This window comes from Lepidothrix coronata, unplaced genomic scaffold (assembly GCF_001604755.1).
Source record: "Lepidothrix coronata isolate B3197 unplaced genomic scaffold, Lepidothrix_coronata-1.0 Scaffold12, whole genome shotgun sequence".
Taxonomy (NCBI): domain Eukaryota; kingdom Metazoa; phylum Chordata; class Aves; order Passeriformes; family Pipridae; genus Lepidothrix; species Lepidothrix coronata.
Genome location: NW_016690192.1, coordinates 8,969,099 through 8,992,195, shown reverse-complemented (window position 1 = coordinate 8,992,195; position 23,097 = coordinate 8,969,099). Strand labels below are relative to the sequence as shown.

The window sequence follows — 23,097 nt, the reverse complement described above, 5'->3', positions numbered from 1 at the left end:
TCAGTTCACAATAAGTTTATTTTATGTGAAGAAAAGCTTTGCCATTAATGAAAAATTTCAGTAGAAAACAGTACCTCCTGCTTTCAATCTAGATTACTCAAAAGTAAAAGCTTGTATTAGTGAAAACTTCAGTAGAAACAAATCTGTAGGAAACGTTCTTGGCACATGAAGTAAAAGCTTTAAACACATTAAGTTTGAATAGAGTATTGACCATGCAACCATGCTGGCAGAAAAGCCAGTTTTTAATGGCTGGTATTTGTCCCTCAAGACAATAACATGGAAGACACATAAACCTGCTTACATAACGTTAATTGTATATAAATATGGTGTTGCCATAATTGACAGTCTCTATTCAGGCCAACCATTTAGTTTAGCAGTTCTAAATAAGTAATAGGCACTTTGCCTTTCTGATTTCCCCTTTCACCCATCAGCCAGTCTGAATCCATGCCAGGGATACTGTACACTGTTATCACCTAAAAAAAAAAACAAACAGAAACACATTCTTATAAACTTTCTTTGCATGGAAAATAGTTACAGTCTATCTTCATGTGATTTCCAATGTCTTAGAATTGAGATTAACTAAGCTAAGCAGTGCATTTAATATTAGCATCCATGGAACATAATCTAATGCTCATAAAAATTATTTCACTGGTCCATAGAAAAGAACAGGCAAAGTAGCATATTTTAAAGTCCCATTTTTCTGATGAAATTCTATTCATTACTACTTCATTTCTATTAGACTTTATCTATAAATCTTGTGTATCACCCTCAACTTTAACAGGCAATCTGAAAGAAAGTTCATTGGATCTCCAAGTGCATGACAGAAAAACAGATGGTGTTGATGTGCTACCTCTTCACAGAAAATCTGAGGCCACAGCTTCTATCTAAGTCACTGTCTAGGTCAGAAAAAAATCAAATAGAGACATTTAAGTAATGCACATTTAAAAACCCCAAAAGTCTGAAATTCTGGTTTTTGGATGCTCTTCTTCAGGGCTAAGCTACAGTGGAACTACCAGGTGGAACTCTGTTCCAGCACTCTGCTTCACCATCTATCTCCACCTGCTTTGTATAGACTCTCTGACTTAAGAGTGCAATTGAATTGGAACAGGAATAAACACAACACAACCTCCATCATTAAAAGAAGTAGTTGGTTGTATTTTCATATTCTTCCCAAATTACAATATTTCACATTTGAAAGTCTAATCATACTGATAATGGTGTTAAAGGTGTGGTGACAAGCAGACAGCAGAACAGCATCCTGATTGTCTAGCAAATGTTCTTGCAAGCTAACCTGGTGTAATTAATGTTAACTCTCACTATGGAATATTAGCATATATAGGTACAGGATAATGTTCCAAGAGTACTGCTGAAGTTTAACTTTAAAAAAATCAACTACACAAATTTTTTGATGTAACACATCTGAACTGGCTACTCATAAGCATTCCTATTTTACTTTCAAATGATCAAGGTACATAGAAAACTCTTACCTCATCTGCAAGTAGCGATAATTCACTGCTGTTTGCAGCATCATAATCATAGAGAACTCTTGCTTTCCTGCTGCCACTTGACGACTTCAGTTCACTGATGCCTGAAGTAACGACTGAGTTGCTTACTGAAGGCAATGAAGCAGAGGCTGAGGCCAAGACTGAGGGAGTAGAAAGACTCTGCACAGGAGTTGTGGAGGACTGATTGTTGTTAGAGAGGAAAGTAGATGGAAAGCTGTGAGAGAAAACAAAACAAAAAGTGTTCTGAGTGAATCTGTTTTACATAGGGCGCTACATGTGCCTCTGTGCCTAAATTAGCATTCTGATTTTTATCGGCAATAAACATAAGTGGACAGCAGTAATGGAATAGTACTGATATTTGTATAACCTAAATAAAGATATTTGTTCCTGATCTGCAGTATAAATCAAACCAGTATAATTTAAAATAAATACTGCAACCTTAAAAAACCTCGATATTTGCCTCTTAAAAAAAAAGGCAAAACCAACAAAGCACTGTTGGTCAAACTTAATTCAGACTGTATTTTAATAAACATTTCTTTTGACAGCTCTGCCAGTAAAAGTAGCCTCCACCCCCTCCTGCTCATTCCTCAATTACACAGTTACAAAAGATTGTGCTGACAAACCAGGGATCAGGGAAATATAATGCAAGTTAAAAGCACAGCCTCTCTCTGAAAGCAAGAAAAACCACACAACTATTTTTATAATCTAAATCTGTTCATTGATTTAGCTAACTGCATGCTGTAAAACAAAAATATTCGTTACACTAAAGATGAACTTATATCGAGTTAAGCTCCTCCTTTCTAGGTCAGGCTGCTACTTGCTCAGTGCCAGCTGTAGTACTTGCCAGACCCTTCCATGAAGTCAATTAAACTCATTAACCTGACAGAAAAAAAAAGGGAAAAAATGTCTATAATCTTCTACTTAATGAGCTGAATCACAAAAAACTGTGATGAGTGCCAGAGTGGATACCAGTGACAGGACAGAATAACATGGCTGAAAAGTGGAAAGAGCAGAAAGGAGAGAGAGCAAAGCAGCAAGGGATTTCAGGGCAGTAGGGTAGGAAGAATGGAACAGCCTAGGAGGTAATGAAGAGCTCTGAGATTCTCTCATGTCACTCTGCCCTACATCCTGGGATGCAGTTCCACGGCAGACTAAACTTATTTATTTAGCAGCTGATACAGCAATTTCTTGTCCCTCTGCTTTCTTTGTTGTAACACTCATCTGATTCTACCTGAAGAGTAGGTCAATGAAGGTTTTGAAGTTGGCAGAGCCAATGCAGTGAAAGAAGTTCAGCTACTAGGATTTAGACTGAGTCATGATGATGTGGAACTGTAGCTGCATTTCCTTCCTTTCTTTTGCCCACTTAATTCCCACATGTAATTTCTCTTATGAGTCCTTCTACACAGATGCCTGGACATGGACATATTACATCCCCCCCTTTTTTTTGCCTACTCTTTTGATATAATGGAGACCTATCCACATCATGCATATGAACCTGCCAGAAAGTCTCATCTCATCACTTCCCACCTATGCTCCCCAGTTAGGTGACTTCTGAAGATGCAGTTCAGTAGCAACTTTTACCATATAAATCCAGAGCAGTACATTCCCATAACCACATCTGCAGCATTACTGGTGCTCATATGCTCATAAGAGGAGCTGTTTTAGGGAGCTGATGCAGGTGAAAACTAAACCCATCAATAAACTGACTAATCTTTGGCAAGGCAGCTCAAATCTGTAACAGCTGCAGCAGTCCTGCACACACAGTTACAGATTCACCCTATACTTAACCTGGTAAATGCACACTGCCACCAAACAGGGTGGCCCCACTCCTCTACCCCATTTTAGCACAAATGTTCATTCTCTGTCATTAGAGTCAGATCTGTTGCTTTTGATTCAATTGGATCTAACCAAAAATCAAGAAGAGTGCTAACTTTTCATCAGAACATCTTTTCAAACATGTTCGCCTTGCAGTCATGCAATTATTTGTATGTGAGCAAAGGGAAAGAGCAGCGTATCATGAAGGACAGCACTAGCCCCTTTACAGTCAGACTGAATTGCATATAAAAATTGGGAAGACTTCAGGAGACCATTAGCAGTTTACTACTGTGCAGAGAAGGAAGTACCACTTCCCTGTCTGGCTTACCTTGACCTCACTTGATCATAAAGACCTGGTTCAACTCACCAAAAGAGACTTCAACTCCACAAATTTATATTTTTTTTCATTTGCTACATTAATTTTTCAAACTAGTTCACCAGGTTCCCTGACAAACCAAATAAGCAGAAGAAAGGGAGGCAAAACTAGACCCCACATTTTTGTAAGTATAACTCAGCTGTACTTCATGATGTATTTATTACTTGATTAGTTGGCATTCAAACAAAGGGATTTAATTTTAAATGACAATCAGCTGTTTCTCAATATAGCTAAATGACTGCTTAATATACTGCTAAACCTGTTCTCTGTTAACACAGTAATTACTTGTAAGTCATTCTGCTCAGTTCAAAGGGTCACTGGTTTGCACAGTCAGTGGAAGAGAAAACCAAAACTTTATAACCACTCTGTCAATCAGTAAAGCATTAAGTCTCACTCTCTTTGCAAAACCATATGTAGGCATGTTACTGGAAAGCTTCAGCTATACAGAGGTTGTCTGGAATTTTTTTTTTTTTTTGAATGCTTGAGTAACACAAGTTTCACAGCTTGTAGAGTAGGGGACTAGTAATGGGTAATCTGAAAAAATAATTATGCCAAAGGTTAGGTTTGTCTGTCAGGGAAGCTGAGAAACTTCAGAGCAAAAGCAGTTATCAGAAAGAAAAAAAGCAGTCAGAGTATCAGAATATTTGAAACAGATTTGTTTAGCTCATTCTGAGGAACTAAAAAAAAAAACGGAGATTTGATTTAAAGAATCAATGCAGTCCCACAGGAGGGAGAGGCAGTACAGAGGTAAGCAGCTGGTGCCATCTCAAAGAGAAACATCTGTAGAAACATGTCTATTTACATAAAGAGAACTGAGCACAAGTTTTCTCCCCACCTTCCCTATAGCTGGCTCTGGAGACTACCATCAGTGCTCAGCTTTGGATCTTGAATAGTCTCAGTGTGAACTGGGACAGGGTTCATGCCCTAGATCCTGACCCAGGGAAAACATAATACGCATCAACTCTGAAAATCAGGTTTCTGTTTCAAGTAACAAACTATGACGCTTAGAGGCTGAACACCTTTGGTCCATCAACCACCTCAAAACAAAGCTAAGTCATTCACAGTTCTCGGCTCTCATATGAGAATATTGCACAATATCATTCTTAGATGTGTGAAAAGAACACGTGTAACTGAGCACTATGTGCCAACCACCAGAGTGCTGGCAAATATAACCAAAATGTAGCTGAGCTGCCTAAGCTGTTTATTTGATACTGCATCTGCCTACACACAACAGAGGGAAGGGAGTGCAGTACACAAACCCTGTTCATCTGTTTATTTAATGCAATTGCTATGCACCACATACCTACAAATGGAGAAACTCTCCCAAAGCAAGGAGCACAACTTGAGACCCTGTCCCAGTGCTCTTTGTTACAGTTTAGTGGCACTCCCTTGCACAAGGAAGGAAAGACACACCCAAGATTTAATATCATAACTATTTTAATCCACATAGGTGGAGAAACTTCATTTGACTGTTTGAGGCATTTAGAATTTTGCAAAGCTTCCATGCTTTTGGTCTTCTAGCAGTCATACTAATTTTATTAAAAATACTAATCAGATCACAGCCACAAAAAGACATTCTTCTGTTTTTCTAAAGGCAGTATTTTCTTCAGATACACTTTTTTATGCCTGGTAGCAGCTTACACAAATTTTAAACAAAGACAGCTGTTCTGGGACAAGCTATACTACAGCAGATTTTAAATAGGAATATGTTCTTTCTTAGAATAAGGATATTATGTTTAAGGCTTTCTGTTTAGTAAATACACTAGGATAAGAGTAAACATTTTAAAAATATCATCTCAAAATAGTTGTGTAAATATATTTCACTTAATTTCTAATTTAAGAGTTGTTTTTTCTTAATACAGTATATCTTTATTTTTAAGCTTTCAATTCTACAACCTGTTTTTGTGTGTTGCCACATTTTATAGTTCAGTACTTCTTTCCATGGAATGTAACTTCAAAAATGTAGCTTTTTTTAAGATTAAAGTTTTAAAGACCAAAAGTTTTAAAGACTACACTTTAGTAGTTTAAAGTCTTTTTCAAGGCTAAAAAAAAAGTCTTTAAACTACACATTCAAACAAACTGAGGAAAGGAAATCAAATGCCACAGGAAGTTGAAACTCAGGAAAAGGATAAGACTCAAGAACACTTTTGTTTTTACTTCCTTGTCGTGGAAAACATAAACAGCGATACCTTAGAGACAGTTATTTAGAACAAACACTACAGTAAACTTCTAAGCGCAGACAATCCTTCAGTGCATACACTCATCTAAATAACATGATCTGTATAACCCTAAGAAAGGCTGATTTGTGAAGAATTAGAATGGGGAAACTTTATGAAAAGCAAGTATGTAGATCTCTCTACATCCCCACCAATCACACAGAAAGGATTATAAGCACAAACTAACATCAGGTTCTTCTCTTACTTTAAAAACGCTAAACTCATGAAACAGTCAAACTAGACCAATTTGCTCATTCCCCTGTGAGTGCTCTGGATTACGGATATTGTGAACTACATTTCTCCCCAGATACAATATCTGTGCTGGCAACTCACGGTGGAGAACAGGGTTTCACTGAAAATCAGGTAGTGCCCCGTAGCAAATAAAGAGGCAACAGGAATTCATAGGCAGTATAAAAACTTTTCCCACATTGCACAGCAGTTCAGTAGCATGAAGCATAAGACAACTGAATGATTACAAATAAATCTCTAGAAATTGCTTTTTGTGCCATTAAATGAGGTTACCGAGGACTCACCTTCCTCAATTACAAGATACACAAAATGTCAGTAAATCAACCCTCAAAAGGCATTAGTGCTGTGTGTATGCTTAGGGAAGTACTTGCACTTAGGTAATTACATATCCATTACCTGAGAACAGATATATTTCCTTTCAGTCCAGCATGCCTGTATGTTCACCACTGTTATATCAGTGTAAGTTTTCCTACTATTCATAACTTCAGGAAAAAAGAAACATTTTTTTCTAAGTGCTTTATACAGTGTTACTACCTTCCAAGCTGTTTCTGGAGATCCAACATATATTGGTAACATTGTGCATAATAGGTCATCTGAGCTTCAACAAAGTCATTCAGACAGCGGAGATGATGTGCCTGTAACACAGCAAAGAATTCAGGTTTTTAGTCTATAAGAGTACTATGCTGCATTAGAAAGAGTAGCCACCTAGGTGCTAATGCCAATACTGGCACTTAGGGATTAACACCAGATAGACATAGTGCCTGGATTCACCAGGTAACCAGGATAAAATTCCACAAAAATTAACATATCTGAGCACATGTTTTTGTCATTTCAACACTCAATTGATCTGACAAATGGGAAGCTGAACATAAAGGATGAAAATGAAAGCTCCTGCATTCTAAAGATAAATGGGAAACTAAAGTTCAATTCAGTGGATGCTAAATTAGAATTCAAAAAAAATAAAACCCCCCACAGTTTAATGGTTTAATGCACTGAAGTGAAACCTCACAGCCCAAAGTTGCCAAGCAGTTCACTGTAGCTATTTTTAGGAAGTGCCCTGACATTGACTTTCCCCCTTTTGGGTACTCACATGTGTGCTGCTGATTCCTTCCAGCAGAAGTCTGGTTATCTCTGCTTGACGGTCAAATTCACTCTGAGTAATTCGTACTTCCTGTTCAGACTAAAAGGAAGAACACACATGAGGTATTTGTACAGCGCTCTCTGCTACACCTTCCCATGGCAACAGTCCCATGTTATTCAGAACTGATCATACAAATGCATTCATCACAAGCTTAGGTGTTTGAAATGTGCTTTTTCTTTGCAGACCTTCACTAGGCAAAAAGAATAATTGCATTACGGGTTCAAAAATGTTGAGGCCCTGTATACACAACAAGCACCTTTATTATCAGACACCTACTACATATGCAAAAGAAAGGCATTTTTCTGCCAGCAGTATTATCCCATCTCTCCCATAACAGACCAAGCGTTCACTGGCGTAACAGTGTCTGCACCAGGGGTTCTGTCAGCATACCAGTGGCAGCCATAAATAATGTCATTTTTTTCTGTACGTTAACAGGTCTCTGATGAAATAATTCAGGGTAAATCTCATTATTTTTTCCAGGAAACTGCACAGCAATCAGCTGTACATAAATCTTTGATATTAAGTTTTATCAGGATATCTAATAATTTAATGTCTTATTCTGGCCACCAAACTACTACAACTATTTCTGGAGCTTGTAACTGAAGAGTCTTTGAAAATAAATAAATCTGAACTACACCAAATGTTCTAACTTCAATTAAAGTTCTCTAAAATTACTGAATAGAAGTCTCATATTTGAACAATGCAAATTTATTCCTTGTTACATATCCTTCTCAGCAATTTTTAAATAACTTGTCAATGTTACAGTAGTTTTAAACAACTTCAACCTAGCACAAGCCAAAGTTACTTTAGAGTACTTCTTTGGGGGCAAAGAAAAAAGGATACTAAACACACAAATACGTAATATGTATTCTACTATCAAAGATTCATTGTTCCAAGACAGAATGTCCTCAGCCTGGAATCTGGATTACCATGCTTCAATGTTCATATGCATTTAATGCCTTGCTTCTAAAAACAAACTCAAGGGCTAAAATCGGCATTAAGTCCAAGATGCAGCATTTACTATTTGCAACAAAACAGAGGAAATATATTTTCATGAAACTTAATGAGGTGATACCAATAAAACGCTGGTTTCAAAATCATTTTATGTGCTTCCAAACATTCTGTTCTTGCATTCAGCTAATGTTAATCAATAGGAAAAGTCACATAGAATCTCAGAAAAGAGTACAGAAGAATGATGCAGTTACCCAAGAAATGTTTTTCCATCTGAAGTCACTGCAGCTGGGAAGGCTTACACATTAATTAAACAGTGAGGAAGCAACTAGAGAGAACTGTGTGCTTCTTACTTGAAACTGAGATAGCAGTGTTTGTATCAAGTTACAAACTAATTAGGTTTTCTAAGTTTGTTGAGGAAAGAATCTTAGAATTTTCCTATTAAATCTTTTACAGTTCAATTTCTAAATGCCTCCTTCCCCTTGAACTCACACTCATACTCCCCTGTTTGCACCACAAGTCACAAGAAGTTGGAATAGAAAAAGTCTTCATTTATTTTCTCTCACAACTCCCAAGATTTCAAAGCTGCACATCCCAGCTTCTAATGGCAATTCCTTATACCTCCCACAGCTACCCAGCTAGTCCTCCTCTAGAAACCATACTTCACGGACCCTGCTGTCCTCCTATTGACCTAATTTTAATTACCCCTCCTCTACAAAACTCCACCAAGGAATCTCTTCTTCACTGTTAGCACACCCTCTTGCAACTTGCTCCCAATACTGGTTTGTCAGAGCCAGTGGGCCTAAGAACAGGCCTTCCCATGACACCAGAGCAGCTTTGACAAACATGCCATTAGATCCACCGAGTTTGTCCCTGTGCAAAGGATGACAACAGAAGGCTGCAACCCACATCTCAAGATTAATGCTAAGCTTATGAATCAGATTTCAGTGCAGGTGGAGTTTTCAGATGTGCCTACCCCCAGCTTCAGTTGCTGAAGGTCTAGTGACACCGGGGAGAAAGGTGGAGTGTTCCATGTTCTGGGTGAAAGCTGAAGATCAGTGTCTTTGGGACAATTTCCATTACTAGACCTAAACCTTTTGAAAATTTTCAAATAAGCTCATTCTTAACAGGTCATTTTTAATAGGATATTATACCATTAAATTTTGAGGGACAAGTCCTGTAGTTCTTTTTCTGTTGTATCTTGTCACATGAGAATCATATAGTACTGGCATTAAGTGACAGCCAGAAACAGCTTACTATAAAACAAGCCTCGGGCATTGTTTTGCCACTGAAACCTGAAAGACCCTGGAGGGAACAGTGAATTCTGATGTAATGCACCAGGCTGCCAGCACTAGACTGAAATCAACAATATGTGATATCCTTTATTAAAGTAGACTAGCACAACTTATGGTTTCAGAATTCTGCAATTTTTAAATTGTTTACTTACTTTTGTCACTTCCTCAGCCCATATCTAGTCAGCATTAAGAGTGGGGGGAAAAAATAAAAACATACAAACTTAGATATTGGTTGTACTTTATTACAGCATGTAACCATATTTTGGCTTTTAACTACTTTCCTTTCCTCAGAACTTCACAGGGCTTTAAGGAGTGCTATAAATCAGTCACCCAAAGTCCTTCATATACAATGAAGCTACAATGAGTATGGATAGCACTACATCTGTGAAATAAGTTAGATACTGAAGAGAGCATGACTTGTAGAAGTTACATATCACAAGAATCTATTTAAAACAAGCTATTACAACATAAGACATAACTACTTAGAAAATGACATGAATCAGACAAACTAAATTACTTTAGGATGAATTTAAGTTACCTTTTGTGTTATAATAATGGAAAACTATGGAAAGCTATTCTCATTTTTACACTGAAACAGATAAATGCTTTCTCTTGCTAATTTCAATACCAGTTTTCTATTTCACAAGCACTTTTATTGAAACCTAAATTTAATTAAAAATGCTACAGAGGTATCTCAAACTGAGTAATAAAGTAGTAGCAAGCTGTACAGTAATATCATAGAACTGCAAAGGATTTACTCTAAAAGTTAATTACTTCAGCTTGCTTTTCCAATTCCCTCTTACAATGTGGTTTTCCTTTAACCTTCATTTTCTGCAGTTTTAAGATGATGACACAATCATGAGTTTTGCAGGAAGAAATGTGTATAGAGGTTGCAGAAGCAAATTGTAACAAACAATTTTATTTGCTCTTCTATCTGATCACAACTGAGATATCTGGAACACTAATGGAGATGAGACCCAATATGCTGTGCAGATCCAAGACCCAAACCAGGACAGGCTGGACAGCACAGTCTATGCCTGTACATAATTAACACCTTTCTTTTCTGCTTTCACAATTATGGTGCTAAAACCAGCTGCACTAATGAGTCCTCTAGACAAGTTTAGGATATATTGTACTCTAAGTTAAGCCATTAATTTCTGTGACCATTATTCAGTTGCAGCTATTTGTAACACTTTGCTTGAAAGGAGTAATTTCTACATATTTCTGTCTATTGCACATAATCCACTTGTACTCACATTAAAAAGATAGGAAAATTAAATCATTCCTTTCCCTCCAGTGGGTGAAAATAATTTCAGAAGTGAAAAATCACCTTTGTATCTTAAGTTTACTTTCATAGAAATTAGAATATAATATACTGAATATTTCAGATTATCAGAAGTAATCTGATAAAAACAACACCCAATGCTGTACTGACTTAAGTGCATCTAGTGCACTGTACCAATCCATTTTAAAATGGAAAACATCTAAACAAGACCAAAACAAGCTGGATAGCAAGAGGAAACATTTGACAGGGAAATGAATGAACACAGGAGGCCAACAAACCTTTAGCCATTTTACATGCAGCAAGTTGAGCACGTAAGAGACATTTACCATAATGTTATTCTCTTCAGGCTGAGAAGTGTTTAGTTGCTTAAATGTATAGATAAAAGACAAAAGCAAGTTACAACACTGTGAATATAGCAGGTGAATAGATTATCGGCACAAAGCACTGCAAATTTAAGCTAACCAAGACTGTGAACTGCATACAGATATACAAAATAGTTTAGATTTCTATTTTAAACACTGATCTAAGCTATTTCAGTTGTACAGTAAGCATGGGAGAAGTAATTTTCAAATATTATGTATTTTTAGAACAGGGAAAAAATAATAATATGTAAATGTAATTTATCACTTTATCCTGTCTAAGAAAATAGTAAAACAAAAGCTGTCATCATAACTCTATACACTTTGCTAACCTATCAGTCCAGACCTGTTTATTAAGTCTTTTCTTTATAAATAAGTGAGCCAGCAAAATATGAACCATTTACATCACATCCATATCCAGGTTAATTCTCATTTCTATATAGCAGCAGATAAAGTAGAGGTGCAATTTTGTTATTTCTCCTGGAATTCTACAATCTGATACTTATTAAACATGCATAGTGCTGTCAAAAGGTAATTAAAATTAAAAGCGTAGACAAAGTAGTGAAAAGGCTTAGAGTTTCATGCTCTACCAGCACTAAATTATTTGTGCATAAAACTGCAAATTACTTGTTATATGACACTCAGGAGTGGTCAAGTAGTAGCAGCAGCAAACTTTTACTTAGCTCTGGATGATTGCACTGGTGATAGAACTAAAACTCAAGTATAATATATATATTATTTTAATACAAAGCTCAAGAGGAACAATTTCCTTGTGGTCTTTTCATTGCTTTAGAAAGTAAGGTTTAGAGGCATTTTAAGAGTTTAAAAAGCAGTAATTTTTTTTCAGTTTAATTTCCTTGAGCAAGCATTTTTTGAGGGAATAAGAATAGTTAAGTGATGTGAGTTTAAGAGTCTCACCTCTGGTGGTGTGAAAGCAATACGTAAAGAGCAAAACCACAAATATATTTCATATAGAAGTTAAGTATAGGTAGGTTCATCAGTTGAAAGTAGTTATATATATGCTCCAACATTTGCAGAGATTCGAGTATTTATATTTACACCCATATTGACAGATTGTAGCAAGTCATTTTTGGCAGTATAGATTCATCTAGTATAGAAGTAGTAAGTTCAACCTGATGGAATATTCAAAAGTAGAAGACTTTTAAAGACCTTGATCAGTAATTCACTTTTATTTCCTTGTGTTCCACTGAGGCATTTCTTACAAAAGTATCTAGAAAAATAACAAGGGTAAGAAGCTAGGACTGGAAACATAACCAAGAAGTCAAGTTGATAAATATAAATCAATAAGTTTCAAAGTTATGGACAAGTTTAAAAAAACCTCTACTTACTGCAGCTCGAGCTTCTGCAACTTTTGCCTTCTTCAGTCTGGTTTTTGCAGCATCCAAATCCAGTCTCTTATTTTGTAAGAGTTTACGTTCTTTCTGGAAGTCAGTTAGGTTAGTTTGTGAGAACAGGTACACATACTGACAAGCAAAAGCCTGTCTACTCTGAAATTTTTTTAATGAAGTATCACATACAAAAAGGTTCTTCAGCTGAAGAGAGAGAATTAGATCCTAACTATTCTCACACATTTTATACTAGATATACATACTTTCAGTAGAACAATTACCAAATGCGAGTTTTCATAATTATTTTGATTTTACCTGGGCAAAAGCAAAGAAAATACACCAAAGGCAAATATTTTACTCAAGTTTTTCTACATTAGCTTGAGGAAAGCAATAAAACACCATTATCAACTCCTACATTTTGAAGACTGATAGTTACAACTGGTGTGAAATGCTGAAGAATGTACAGTTCAACTTACAGTAATAGTTTTGTAGTCCCCTTCAATAAAGTTTCTTAGGGGAGTGAGAAAGTTTATAGCAGAAGTTTGAATTAGTTCCCTGTCTGCTGTCCCAATTCGCTTTTGTGTTTCTCCACATTTAATGAGTGCATTTCCTGCAAAGGAAAAAAAGAATATTTTAATTTTATAGTGATTCAGGCAGGTAGTTAATACAACAGGTTGATACAGTCAGAAAAGTTTAGGCCAGCACTTTGAAAGATAATCCAATGCCATGACAAGGGCTTTCAAAAGAAAACCAAATCAGGTACAAAAAAAACCCCCATAAAAACAAACAAACAAAACCCTAAACAAGCACCCAAACACCAAGCCAAACCATTTTTACTAAGGACAATCACAGATCAAGGCAAGATCTCAATGAGAACAGATACAGCACTGTAGAAGTGACACCATGGCAACTCCATACTGAACACCTATTTCAGAACCGGGTATCATACCTACTTATTTTAATCCAACAATTTCCTTCCCCCAGACAACATTTTTGTTTAAGTCAAGAGTAGCTGGTAGCAAGGAAAAAGCTTATTTAGCTATTGTAAAATTATGTACTTCTCCTTGTCCCCATCTGCTCCACCTTCTAAATATACATTTGTATAATAAGTGAACAATACTTTGAAGTTTGTTTGCAAGTTAGGTATTGAAACTGAAGATGGTGTATCAAGAGTAATTTCAATAGGATGACATGGCTTAGCTAGAAAGGACACTAAGTTTTCAGAGAACTAAAATACTTTGTGACACTGCATGAAACACAACAGTGTATCTATCTTTATGCTAACAGATTATGTTATTTGCCTGAATTCAAAAAATTCTGCAACTTAAGGGACAGTGTGCCTCTAAGTACAACTCTATTTGATGTTAAAAAGCAAGACTTGAGGCTGATGGTCAGAAGGAAGGCCACAGATACACAAAATCATGTGGAAGTAAGAGGAACAAAGCCTGCCATTATTGATTTTGTACCCATAAGACTTCTACAAAACATTTACTTTTTTGTAATGGCACTTTCCTTCATTTCAAAAGGAAGATCATTATTTGCAGATAAAGGACTCATTCTTCACAGAAGAAAAGTTTTCCCTCCCACTGTAATTTTGAAGAAAGTAACTGAAGAGAGTGAACTATCAAACTTTGCAGACTATTATATATACAGACACCTATGTTTTCCAGTTGCTTAAGTTAAATTAACAGCTACAGTTATCAGGAATTTTAAGAGTTGTAGAAAACACTAAGAAATTAAATTCCAGAATCATTTGTTCTGGTAAGAAAATTATCCATCCACAAAAATGGATACCATTCCAACAGCAGGTTCAATTCTTAGATTTGGATAGAAACATCATCATTGATCTCCTAAGGCTCAAAGATGCACAGCAAGTCATCTCAAACTGTTACAAATGTCATTGAACTGTTTTATCTAGAGGAGGACAAGAAATATCACTTTATATTGTTTAAAGAAAAATTATATCTGTGCTTTTTCTGCTTCTACTTACCGTAGGCTGTTCCTGGGCCAAATTCATTCCCAGCATCAATCATATACTGGCCTAGTAACTCTGGATTATTCATGCGACTTGGTGCTTTGCGATCCAGCTTCTCATAGACAAATTCTTCTATTCTGGCATCTAAAAAACATTTCTTTTGAATAATTACTGCCATTTAAAGCACAAGTTAGAAAGAGAAACAAACAAACTGAAGAAAAAAAGAAACACAAAATAAATTTGAAAATCCAGCCATTAAACTCAGCATTAAGTGAACAATGTTAAGCTGAAGATTCTGTTCTTTGAAACCAATTGTGTTCCATGTTTGCCACGCTACGTTCAAGTGTTTCCTAGAGCCATCTGTGAAAGTGAAAAATTATACTTTTCCTCTCCCTTTTCAGCTTTTTTGATCAGAAGTCTTAATTGTGAGAGCATAACAAAATGTTTCTCCTTAAAAAATAGTCTTTTGTTCCCCCTTCAGAAAAAAAAATTGCCAAAATTGTTCATTAGAATTAGCAGAGTAGGAATTAAGTTCAACAACTACTGCAGGTCCCCTATTAAGATGTTCTGAAAGTTTGATTCCCCACTTCCCCTGCTCCCTTGAAACACTCTGGAAGAAACCCTCAAAGCTGTAAGAAAGTGTTTCATTCCTATCTTTTCTTAGTTTGAGCAACAAAATTATCAGAAAAACCTGTTGAGACTATATGAACACGAATATCCATCTATCATAATATTAAGCCACTGTGCCCTTCTCAGGTGAAAAAAACCTCACACACATGAACAGGGATCCTGTTAATTACAAAATCAAACTCCTCAGATACAATACCTGATTTCTCTGACCAATTGCTTTGATTTCCCACGCAGCTGGCTTTATTTATACAGTTGGTATGAACTAATTTCAGCCTGCAATAGTACAGACAACCACAAAGCAGCTTTCCAATGGACAAACCTGCCATTCTGACGCAATCAAAATAATACTTGTTGGACAACTTTCAATAGCACTGGAATAAATAACTACTCTCTCATGAAGGTCACAAAAATTAACCTGACACAGACAAACATAGGTACCAGCACATTCTCTGGCACCAAGGGTGAACCAAAAATAATAAAAATTTATTTATTTTCTTTACTCAAACCATGACATTTATTTTTCCCTAAATCACAAAAGAACCGAAAAGTGATCTAAAATTATTGGAATATTACATGGGTCTGACTTAAAGGTACAATTAAAAATGGGATTGAAAGTGATTTTTCGTCCCCTAGACAGGGTCACTTCATTGAACAACCACCAAAAGCAGCTCTGCAGCATGTGATCCTTCTCCCCAGTAGGCCACCAAACAGCTGAAGTTACATTCACAGACAAAGACCATTGCGTAGCACTGAGTATTTTTAGCCATCAGAAAATGGCCTGGTCAGCATAACTGAGATACTACCACATATTAGCCTTCTACTGAAACTTCTTCACACAGTTCCACTAGCCACCAGTTAGTGCTTCAATATTCTAAGCTTACAATTTTCTGAAAAAGTCCAATAGATATTGCAAGTACTTAATTGAATGAAAAACACAACTATTCCCTCTGGCCTAGACAAAAGTAAAAATTTGAGTTAGAATATTCTGCAAGTTGTACCTGCATTCTTCCCACAGGATTAGTTGGTTTGGTTTTTAAATACTGTTTTTATGGAACTAAAAGATGCAGCAGATTTCCAAAGTAATACTTCAAATATCAACATTACAAAGAATTTATCTACTTGGCATTAAAGAAGTGCTAGCAGCGTATGATTTACCTTTACTAATAAATCCTAGCTCAGTATGTCACTGTAAGAATATTTATGTTTTCAGTGCAGAGGTAGTAGCAGCATTATAATTTTATCAGGCGATCAAACCTAAAGGAGGTTTAGATTTTTTCAGTACAGGAGTTCACCCAGTAACTAGTGACCAGGTCTTGACTTGAAATCTAGATCTATACACTAAGCTAATTCCTACAGCTCCCAACTCTAGCACAACTGCAGGATGAGTCTAAAACACCTCATCAACATTACTACACATAGCAGCAATTTTAGAAACAAAATTAACACACCATAAAACTACATTTCCTCTACCCATGTCTTTTTCTGTTACTATTACAGTAAGAGATTCAACAGTGAAGAAATCATATTTGACCTTTTTTTGTATTGCCTAAGCAGGGTGCATCAATCTAACCATTCTTTAGTAATGGAATTGTTAAAGACAGGTATTTCAGTTCATGTTGCCTGCTTCAGTCTGAATTGTACTGTGCAGAGAGTTTAAAGTAATGAATTAGTAATGTAGTTTCTTGAGCCATCGTATCTACCCCATGAGGAACTTCAGAGTTCTTAGAGCTACCCAAGATATCTGGAATTAGAGTGGGAAATTCAATTAAACAGGCAACTTATAAAAAAACCTGTCAGCCTGAGACTGACCAGAGTATGGAACCAATGCTACAGTTCAAAGAGCTGTCTAAAGTTTTTCCCATTTGAAGGGTTAAGGACATACCACCAATTGGTACAGTGTCTCCGATTCTCCCTAGCTCTTCAAAATGTGCTTTCCATAACACCATAACACTTAAAAATTTAAAACTGCTACATTTAGTCATTACATTAGTCATAACTTCAGCAATAGCTATTGTAATAAACATTTCCATCGGCAAATCTATTCACTCAAAAGTTGAAAACAAAAACCTGAAGGTCTCCTTACTTGGATTTGGCTGCAATAATACTTCTGTTTGTTTCATTATTTTTTCTGTCCACAATTTAGTGCATTCTGCTTTGCTGAGAAGGTTCTCCAGGTGAGCATCCAGTTCAGTCTTCTCTGCCTGACCAAGCTTTTCTTCCGTGAACTGCAAGTTAGTGAGGTTGAATACACTGTTAGTTCACAGAAATAATTTTCCAGGACAAATTGAAAACAGTCACTTATATTAGTCTGAAGATTATGTTTTAAAAGATCTAACCATTCATTACCCAGTCATCAATAAAAATCTAACAACAAATTTGGAAGTTGTTAAGTTCAAAAACACACCTTCACTATCAGGAAAAAAAAAAAGGGTGGGAGAATGTTAGATCAAGATGAGGAAGGTAATTTACATTATGAAGAAATCCTCTGCTCAACATGGTACTGAGAGTTCTCATTTTGTCCAATTTTGCCATGTGCTTTAAAACATAAGCCAAAATGAAAGACCAGAGGTCATGAAGAAAATTAAAAGATTACTTCAGTCTTGTATATTTTGTAATTGTTTGGCAACTCTTCCACAGTAAAACCTGGAGACAAAACAGACTCTCATTGCAGCTACCTTGGGTGTACTGAAAAAGATGTCCTGTCTATAGCAAAGAGGACAAAAATAGTGAGTTTAAACCTCAGCATCAAGATTTAAATTAAAATTAGACGTTAGAGAAAGCTTCTAAAGACAAGGATTAAAAGCTAAAAGAAACTTCCTTGGGAAGTTGTGAAATAAATATCTCTAGGTGGGAGGTGTTTTGCTTTTTAGAATAGGACAAACCAGTGTTTGATAAACTGTTTAGATATAACTGATCCTGTCACCTTACAGAAACAGTAAGATGACCTCTGCTGTTCTCAGCCAAGCTGCGATTTCAGTGACAATAAAATACAATCTAACTCTGTTTAGCTAAATAAACACATCAGGCAATTCATTTCACTTCATACAAAATTCACGCCAAGTCTTATTAATCCATGAACAGCTTGGACTTCAATCAATGTTCTCTGGGAGAGGGGGAAGCTCCACGTTTCACAGTAGGGAACCAAGCAAAACCGGAACTGAGGGTTTAGCCTGCCTCCCTTCAGAGCAGTAGTTCCTCATGATGATGATGATCTCATCACTTGACAGCCTGTTGTTCAAGGTCAGGCATTTTCAGGAGAATTTGGCTTATGATTAAGTCTCTAACAAGCTTACCAATTAAGAACATAACAGGACTGGAAGCATTCTGACTGTCAAACTTCATTCTTAACAAGTTCTTTGGTGGGCAGTAAGAAACAATACAATACAAGTAAATTGCATTGTCTAAGTTCATTTGAATTTCCATCACATGTAGAATAAACCCAACTTTGACAGTATGCACATCTAAATTCTAGATAAATGCTGTGGCATTTGCAGTTCCACATAAAAGCAAACTGCATTTGTGAGAAATTCAATTGCAGTATAGAGAAGAATGGAATTTATTCATTAATGTATTACTACTACTGTTTAAAAGGCTTTCAAAAATATGTCAGGAACTGTAGGTTGTTCTCAAAAACTACATATAGATTCATTATAATACAGTAAAAATGGGTTTGGAATTAATTTTTACTAATTACAGAGAAGAATATTTGTATATTACATGGGCTTTCCTATTAATATTTCCATAAAGCTTCTCAGAAGTGTGAAGATTGCTTAGTGAAGACCACAATGTTAGATTTCACATATACACTTCAAGAAAAAGCCTAATTTTGGCAATACCAAGCAGTGTGTTCAATAGTAGTTTGACAGAAGCGTTGTTTCCAGCATCAGTGTAATGCAACAATGCTGCCACTCTGATTTCCCATCTCACTTACTCCAAAACCTAAATCTGAACTGATCTTTCTGATTTATGTCCTTTTTCAGATAATACTGCATCTCTTGAGGATAAGAATGAGGAAGGTGGTCCTACAAATCAAGAATTTTTCTTCTGCTTAGAAAAATCGTCCCAAAACAGGGAAAGACTAATTATTTTCTACTTGGATTGGAGTTCTAAAAGTTTTAATTTTCTTTTTACTAAAGCTTAAAACAGGTCACAAAGAGATACCTAATGTAAGCACTTGCTGGAACAAATCATATCAGTAAGCCATCTAGACCATATACATCCGTCTGTATTAAATTCAAAATATACACACGAGCTGCCTGACAGTGACAGTTCACACACATGGAAATTGCACTGGTTTGTACACAACTGGGTTATCACAGCCCCATCACCACTTCAAGTCCACATTGCAAAATCGCTAGAAGGAGAAATTACATTAAGACAAGCCTCTAACTTTTACCTGAAGTCATGGACAATAAAAGTGCTTCTGCTACCAAAGAGTAAAAGCCCAACTCACTCCCAACTGCTGCACATCATCATCATGGCTGGGTTTCGTGAACGATGATTTGGGAAGGGCTCTACCCACGTTTGTTACAAGCACGCTGGTGGCTGAAGAGGCCAGTGCGAGATAGACAAGTCCGGTTGCAAAAGGCACAGCAGAAAGACTCCTTGGATGGTATCGGCAAGACACGATTCTTTCTGTGTTGTCTCTTCTCCTCTAGAGTGATCCTGCGTGCGTTCTCAAAGGAAGCAGCAGCATTATGGATTGTGTGTCTCCAGACCTCCCAGTTGGAGGCCAGAGTAGACCAGTGATGAAGATCAATATGGCCAAGGCTGAGATGTTGTTTCAGGGAGTCCTTGGATCTGCTGCATAGGCATCCTGTCAATTACCCAGCCTGACATGAGGAAGAACTCGCATTCCTATTGCAACACTCAATGGCAGTACTTATTTCACCTCAAATACCACTAACTATAACCACTTGCTACTTTGTTCCACAAATTGCAACTACTGCAAAACAGACTGAGAACGACTCCTTCAAGCATCATCTGCCTGCCAGAAGGAAGGGTAGGCTTTGATTGAAAATGGCCATTCAGCTTGATTTTTCTGCAGATTACTAACTAGAATGTGGCAGTCTGAACACAGTATAATCTCATCCACAGAAGGAACAGGTTTCTTGGAACATGAGTATCATTGATTGTGGGTAAAACAGTCCCAACCCCCTTGCAAAAGAGTCTGATACGCCTGTGAAACACTTGCAAGCCATTCCCTTGCAAACACTTGCAAGTCTTCTAAGTTGAAATGGAAATTTTAAGTGATTTTCCTACATGCCACTTTACGCTGCTGAACTGTTCCATAGGGTTTGGTGGGGGGTTGTTTCCAATATCCCAAAGTGACTAGTGTCAGGTCACATCATCCAGCAATGCCTTAATGTAAGAGTTGCACTCAACATACAGAACTGCAATTTTTACTGGAGGATTCAAAATCTGGATCCATATGATATTTTTTAAAATTTACAAAATTATTACCTGTCGATAATATCTATAGGCCTTACATAGTACTTTAAAAAACCAACCAACCAAATAAAAAAACCCACAAAACCCCCAAAACGATAGGGGAAGCAACAGCTGCGCACAGAACACGAGTTACTCAGACCATAAGAACACCTTAGGGATTTGTTTCTCCCTCTCAATGGCTTCATTAAATTTCTTGGTTTAGGGGGAAGTGGCAGCTGGTAGAGCAAAATTATTGCTTCCACATATCCACTGAATTTTCGTTTAGGTTACACAGAAAACTAATATTCAGATGTAAACCAACAATGCTGACAGAACATAATGGAGTAAACCCCAGTTCACACCACCTTTAAACCATGACAGACTGCAAAAATCTACATTAAAGTAGTCGGTTGATTTGAACAGAAAAAGCCAAGATAAAATAATGAAATCACAAGGTCCCATCACAAGATCTTACAATGAAGGGTGAAACTCCATCTCCTTTTTTTTCCCTTGTCCAACAAGAAAAGGGAAAGTGGAGGCTAGAAAGGAAGAGTCAGTCTGGGATACAAGTAAACCTGGAAGAAGCCGAGGTGGGGGGGGAAGCATGGAAATACCTCTATCACAAAGAGAAGCTACAATGATTGCTTTAAATTCATTTAAATTTGAACAACGTTTTTTGACAAGTTTGCATTTTCAGAGCTCTGCTGTGCTGCTGATCATTGGTTCTCCTTGAATATTGAGGTTTAGAGCAATACATCAGACCGATCAGACGAGATAACGTTAATCATGCTCCAAACATGACTGTGACCCAGCGAGAACTCATGAGATACCAAAGTGGATTACTATACACTGCTTGGATGTCCACCTCCCTACAGGAAATCTGTTCAAGTTTGATTATATAAAGAAAAGGGATTATGGCTCAAGACAAGCGCTGAGGAACAAAAGCCAATTATAGTGCCCTTACCGTGAAGAAAGGGGAAGACCGATCCGGAAACAATGTGCTATCAAACAAGCCTAAAAACGATACTAAAGCTCTAACAAAACAAAACGCCCAAGCAGACTCATACCAGGCTTTCGTGTGCAGCATCAGAGCTCGACTTTTACCGATCATGCAGCGGCATGGATACGTTTCTAGCAGATAGTAAAACCCGCAGCTTATTTCAGGCGAGACACACCTTTGTCCTTTGCACGCACAAAGTCCGGCCGTGTCTCCCGGCAGCTGATGCCTACGCACCCTGCCCTCCCAACCCTGACGCCTTCTCCCCTCTTGCCGGTCTGACCTTGGGCAGTTTCAGCCCCCCGAGGCTGCTGTTGTGCGGTCCGCCCGGAGAACCCCGGGCCTGCCCCGCCCGCGGCCGCAGGACCGGCCCGAGGAGGCCGCTCGGAGCCGCCCATCGCCGGCCGGCCCGGCCACAGCTCCGGCCTCGCCCCCTCCGGTGCAGCCGGGCCTGGCGCTGCCCCGAGCCGGGAGCCCGCGGCGGACCCGGCAGCCAGCCCGGCCCCTCCCGGCCCCGGGGCGGAGCCCAGCGCCCCGCGCCGGGACAAGCGGCGGCGGCCCCGCGGAGACACCCGCGGCCTCGGCCCCGTCTCCGGCTGGGGCCGCCCGGCGGAGCCCCGTCCCGGCGAGGCCCCAGCAGGGCCGGGCGGTCCGTACCTGCACGGCGCGGCTCAGGAAGGTGCCCGCGTCGGCCGCCAGCTTCTTCACATTGAAGTCCATGATGTTCATCTTCGGCGGGGGCGGGGGCGCTGACTCAGCCCGGGCACCCGCGGCGGCGGCGGCCGCTACGGCCCGTCCCTGTGGGCGCCGCCGGGGGCGGTGCCGGGCCCGGCCCGGCCACAGCGGATTGGCGAGGCCGCGGCGTCAGCCCAGGGCCCGGATCGGCCGGGGAGCGGCGGCGGCGCCGGCTCCGCCCCGGCCCCCGCTCCGCCTCAGGCCCGGCCCTGCTCCGCCCTGGCCGCTGCTCTGCCCCGGCTCCGGCCCCGCCCCGGCCCAGCTCCGTTCCGCCCCGCGCTGCCGTGAGGGGACAGTGGGCGGGGTGGAATGGGGTTGGTGGTGTGTCCGGCTGCTGTGTCCGGCTGCGGGGGGACCCCCCTCGTGCCCTGGCAGTGTCCTCGGCCCGAGGATTCCCGGGCGTTATCGGCGGCCCCGAGGCTGCGGCTGCTCCGGGGCGAGTCCGGCTGCCCGCCAGCCCCGGGAGAGGGAGGCTCTCTGAGCCGGTCGCGGCCTTTACCGTAAGGACTCACTGGCGGGGCGGGCGGCACAGGCAGGGTCCCCTCGTGCAGGCGGAGGTGACCACCCGGGCACGTCTGTCCCCGACCCCAGGCGGGGAAGCCCAGCCGCTCCCGCGGGCTGCGGCCCGGCCTGTCCCAGGGACTGGCACCCCCGAACCCGGCCCGGGGAGGCGAAGTCTCGCCCCCGCTCCCTTTTTTTGAGTCCTGGCTTTTGTAAGTGAAACCTTGTCTTCACGAAAAAATAGTTTTCAGATAGACCGTGAAAATGTAAGCTGGGGATTAATTTTTT

The 23,097-nt window shown here is 39.0% G+C and overlaps 1 protein-coding gene across 3 annotated transcripts; it reads right to left on the bottom strand.

The window, feature by feature from the left end:
* Window positions 1-22,477, bottom strand: SH3GLB1 (SH3 domain containing GRB2 like endophilin B1). Of its 3 annotated transcripts, none has more exons than XM_017805597.1 (10): window positions 22,231-22,477; window positions 17,230-17,371; window positions 14,532-14,660; window positions 13,018-13,151; window positions 12,542-12,634; window positions 9,701-9,724; window positions 7,252-7,341; window positions 6,696-6,796; window positions 1,488-1,719; window positions 1-473 (listed from the first exon to the last, which is right to left on the bottom strand). In XM_017805597.1, exons 1-10 carry the CDS (start codon window positions 22,300-22,302, stop codon window positions 366-368), a joined length of 1,125 nt encoding a protein of 374 aa, XP_017661086.1. In that variant the 5' UTR covers window positions 22,303-22,477; the 3' UTR covers window positions 1-365. The 3 variants fall into 3 exon arrangements, with proteins under 3 accessions (XP_017661086.1, XP_017661088.1, XP_017661087.1); XM_017805599.1 differs by lacking the exon at window positions 22,231-22,477 and adding an exon at window positions 21,752-21,864; XM_017805598.1 differs by lacking the exon at window positions 9,701-9,724.
* Between the last annotated feature and the right edge of the window lie 620 nt (window positions 22,478-23,097).

What these genes read in the sequence shown, in the direction of transcription:
- SH3GLB1 (XM_017805597.1), bottom strand. Translation starts at nt 22,302, where the DNA reads ATGAACATCATGGACTTCAATGTGAAGAAGCTGGCGGCCGACGCGGGC. An exon ending in TGGCCCAGGAACAGCCTACG is followed by an intron (nt 13,152 to 14,531) that starts GTAAGTAGAAGC and finishes TTTCCTTTGCAG; the next exon opens with GAAATGCACTCATTAAATGT. An exon ending in GGGCTGAGGAAGTGACAAAA is followed by an intron (nt 7,342 to 9,700) that starts GTAAGTAAACAA and finishes TCTTCCTTTTAG; the next exon opens with TCTGAACAGGAAGTACGAAT.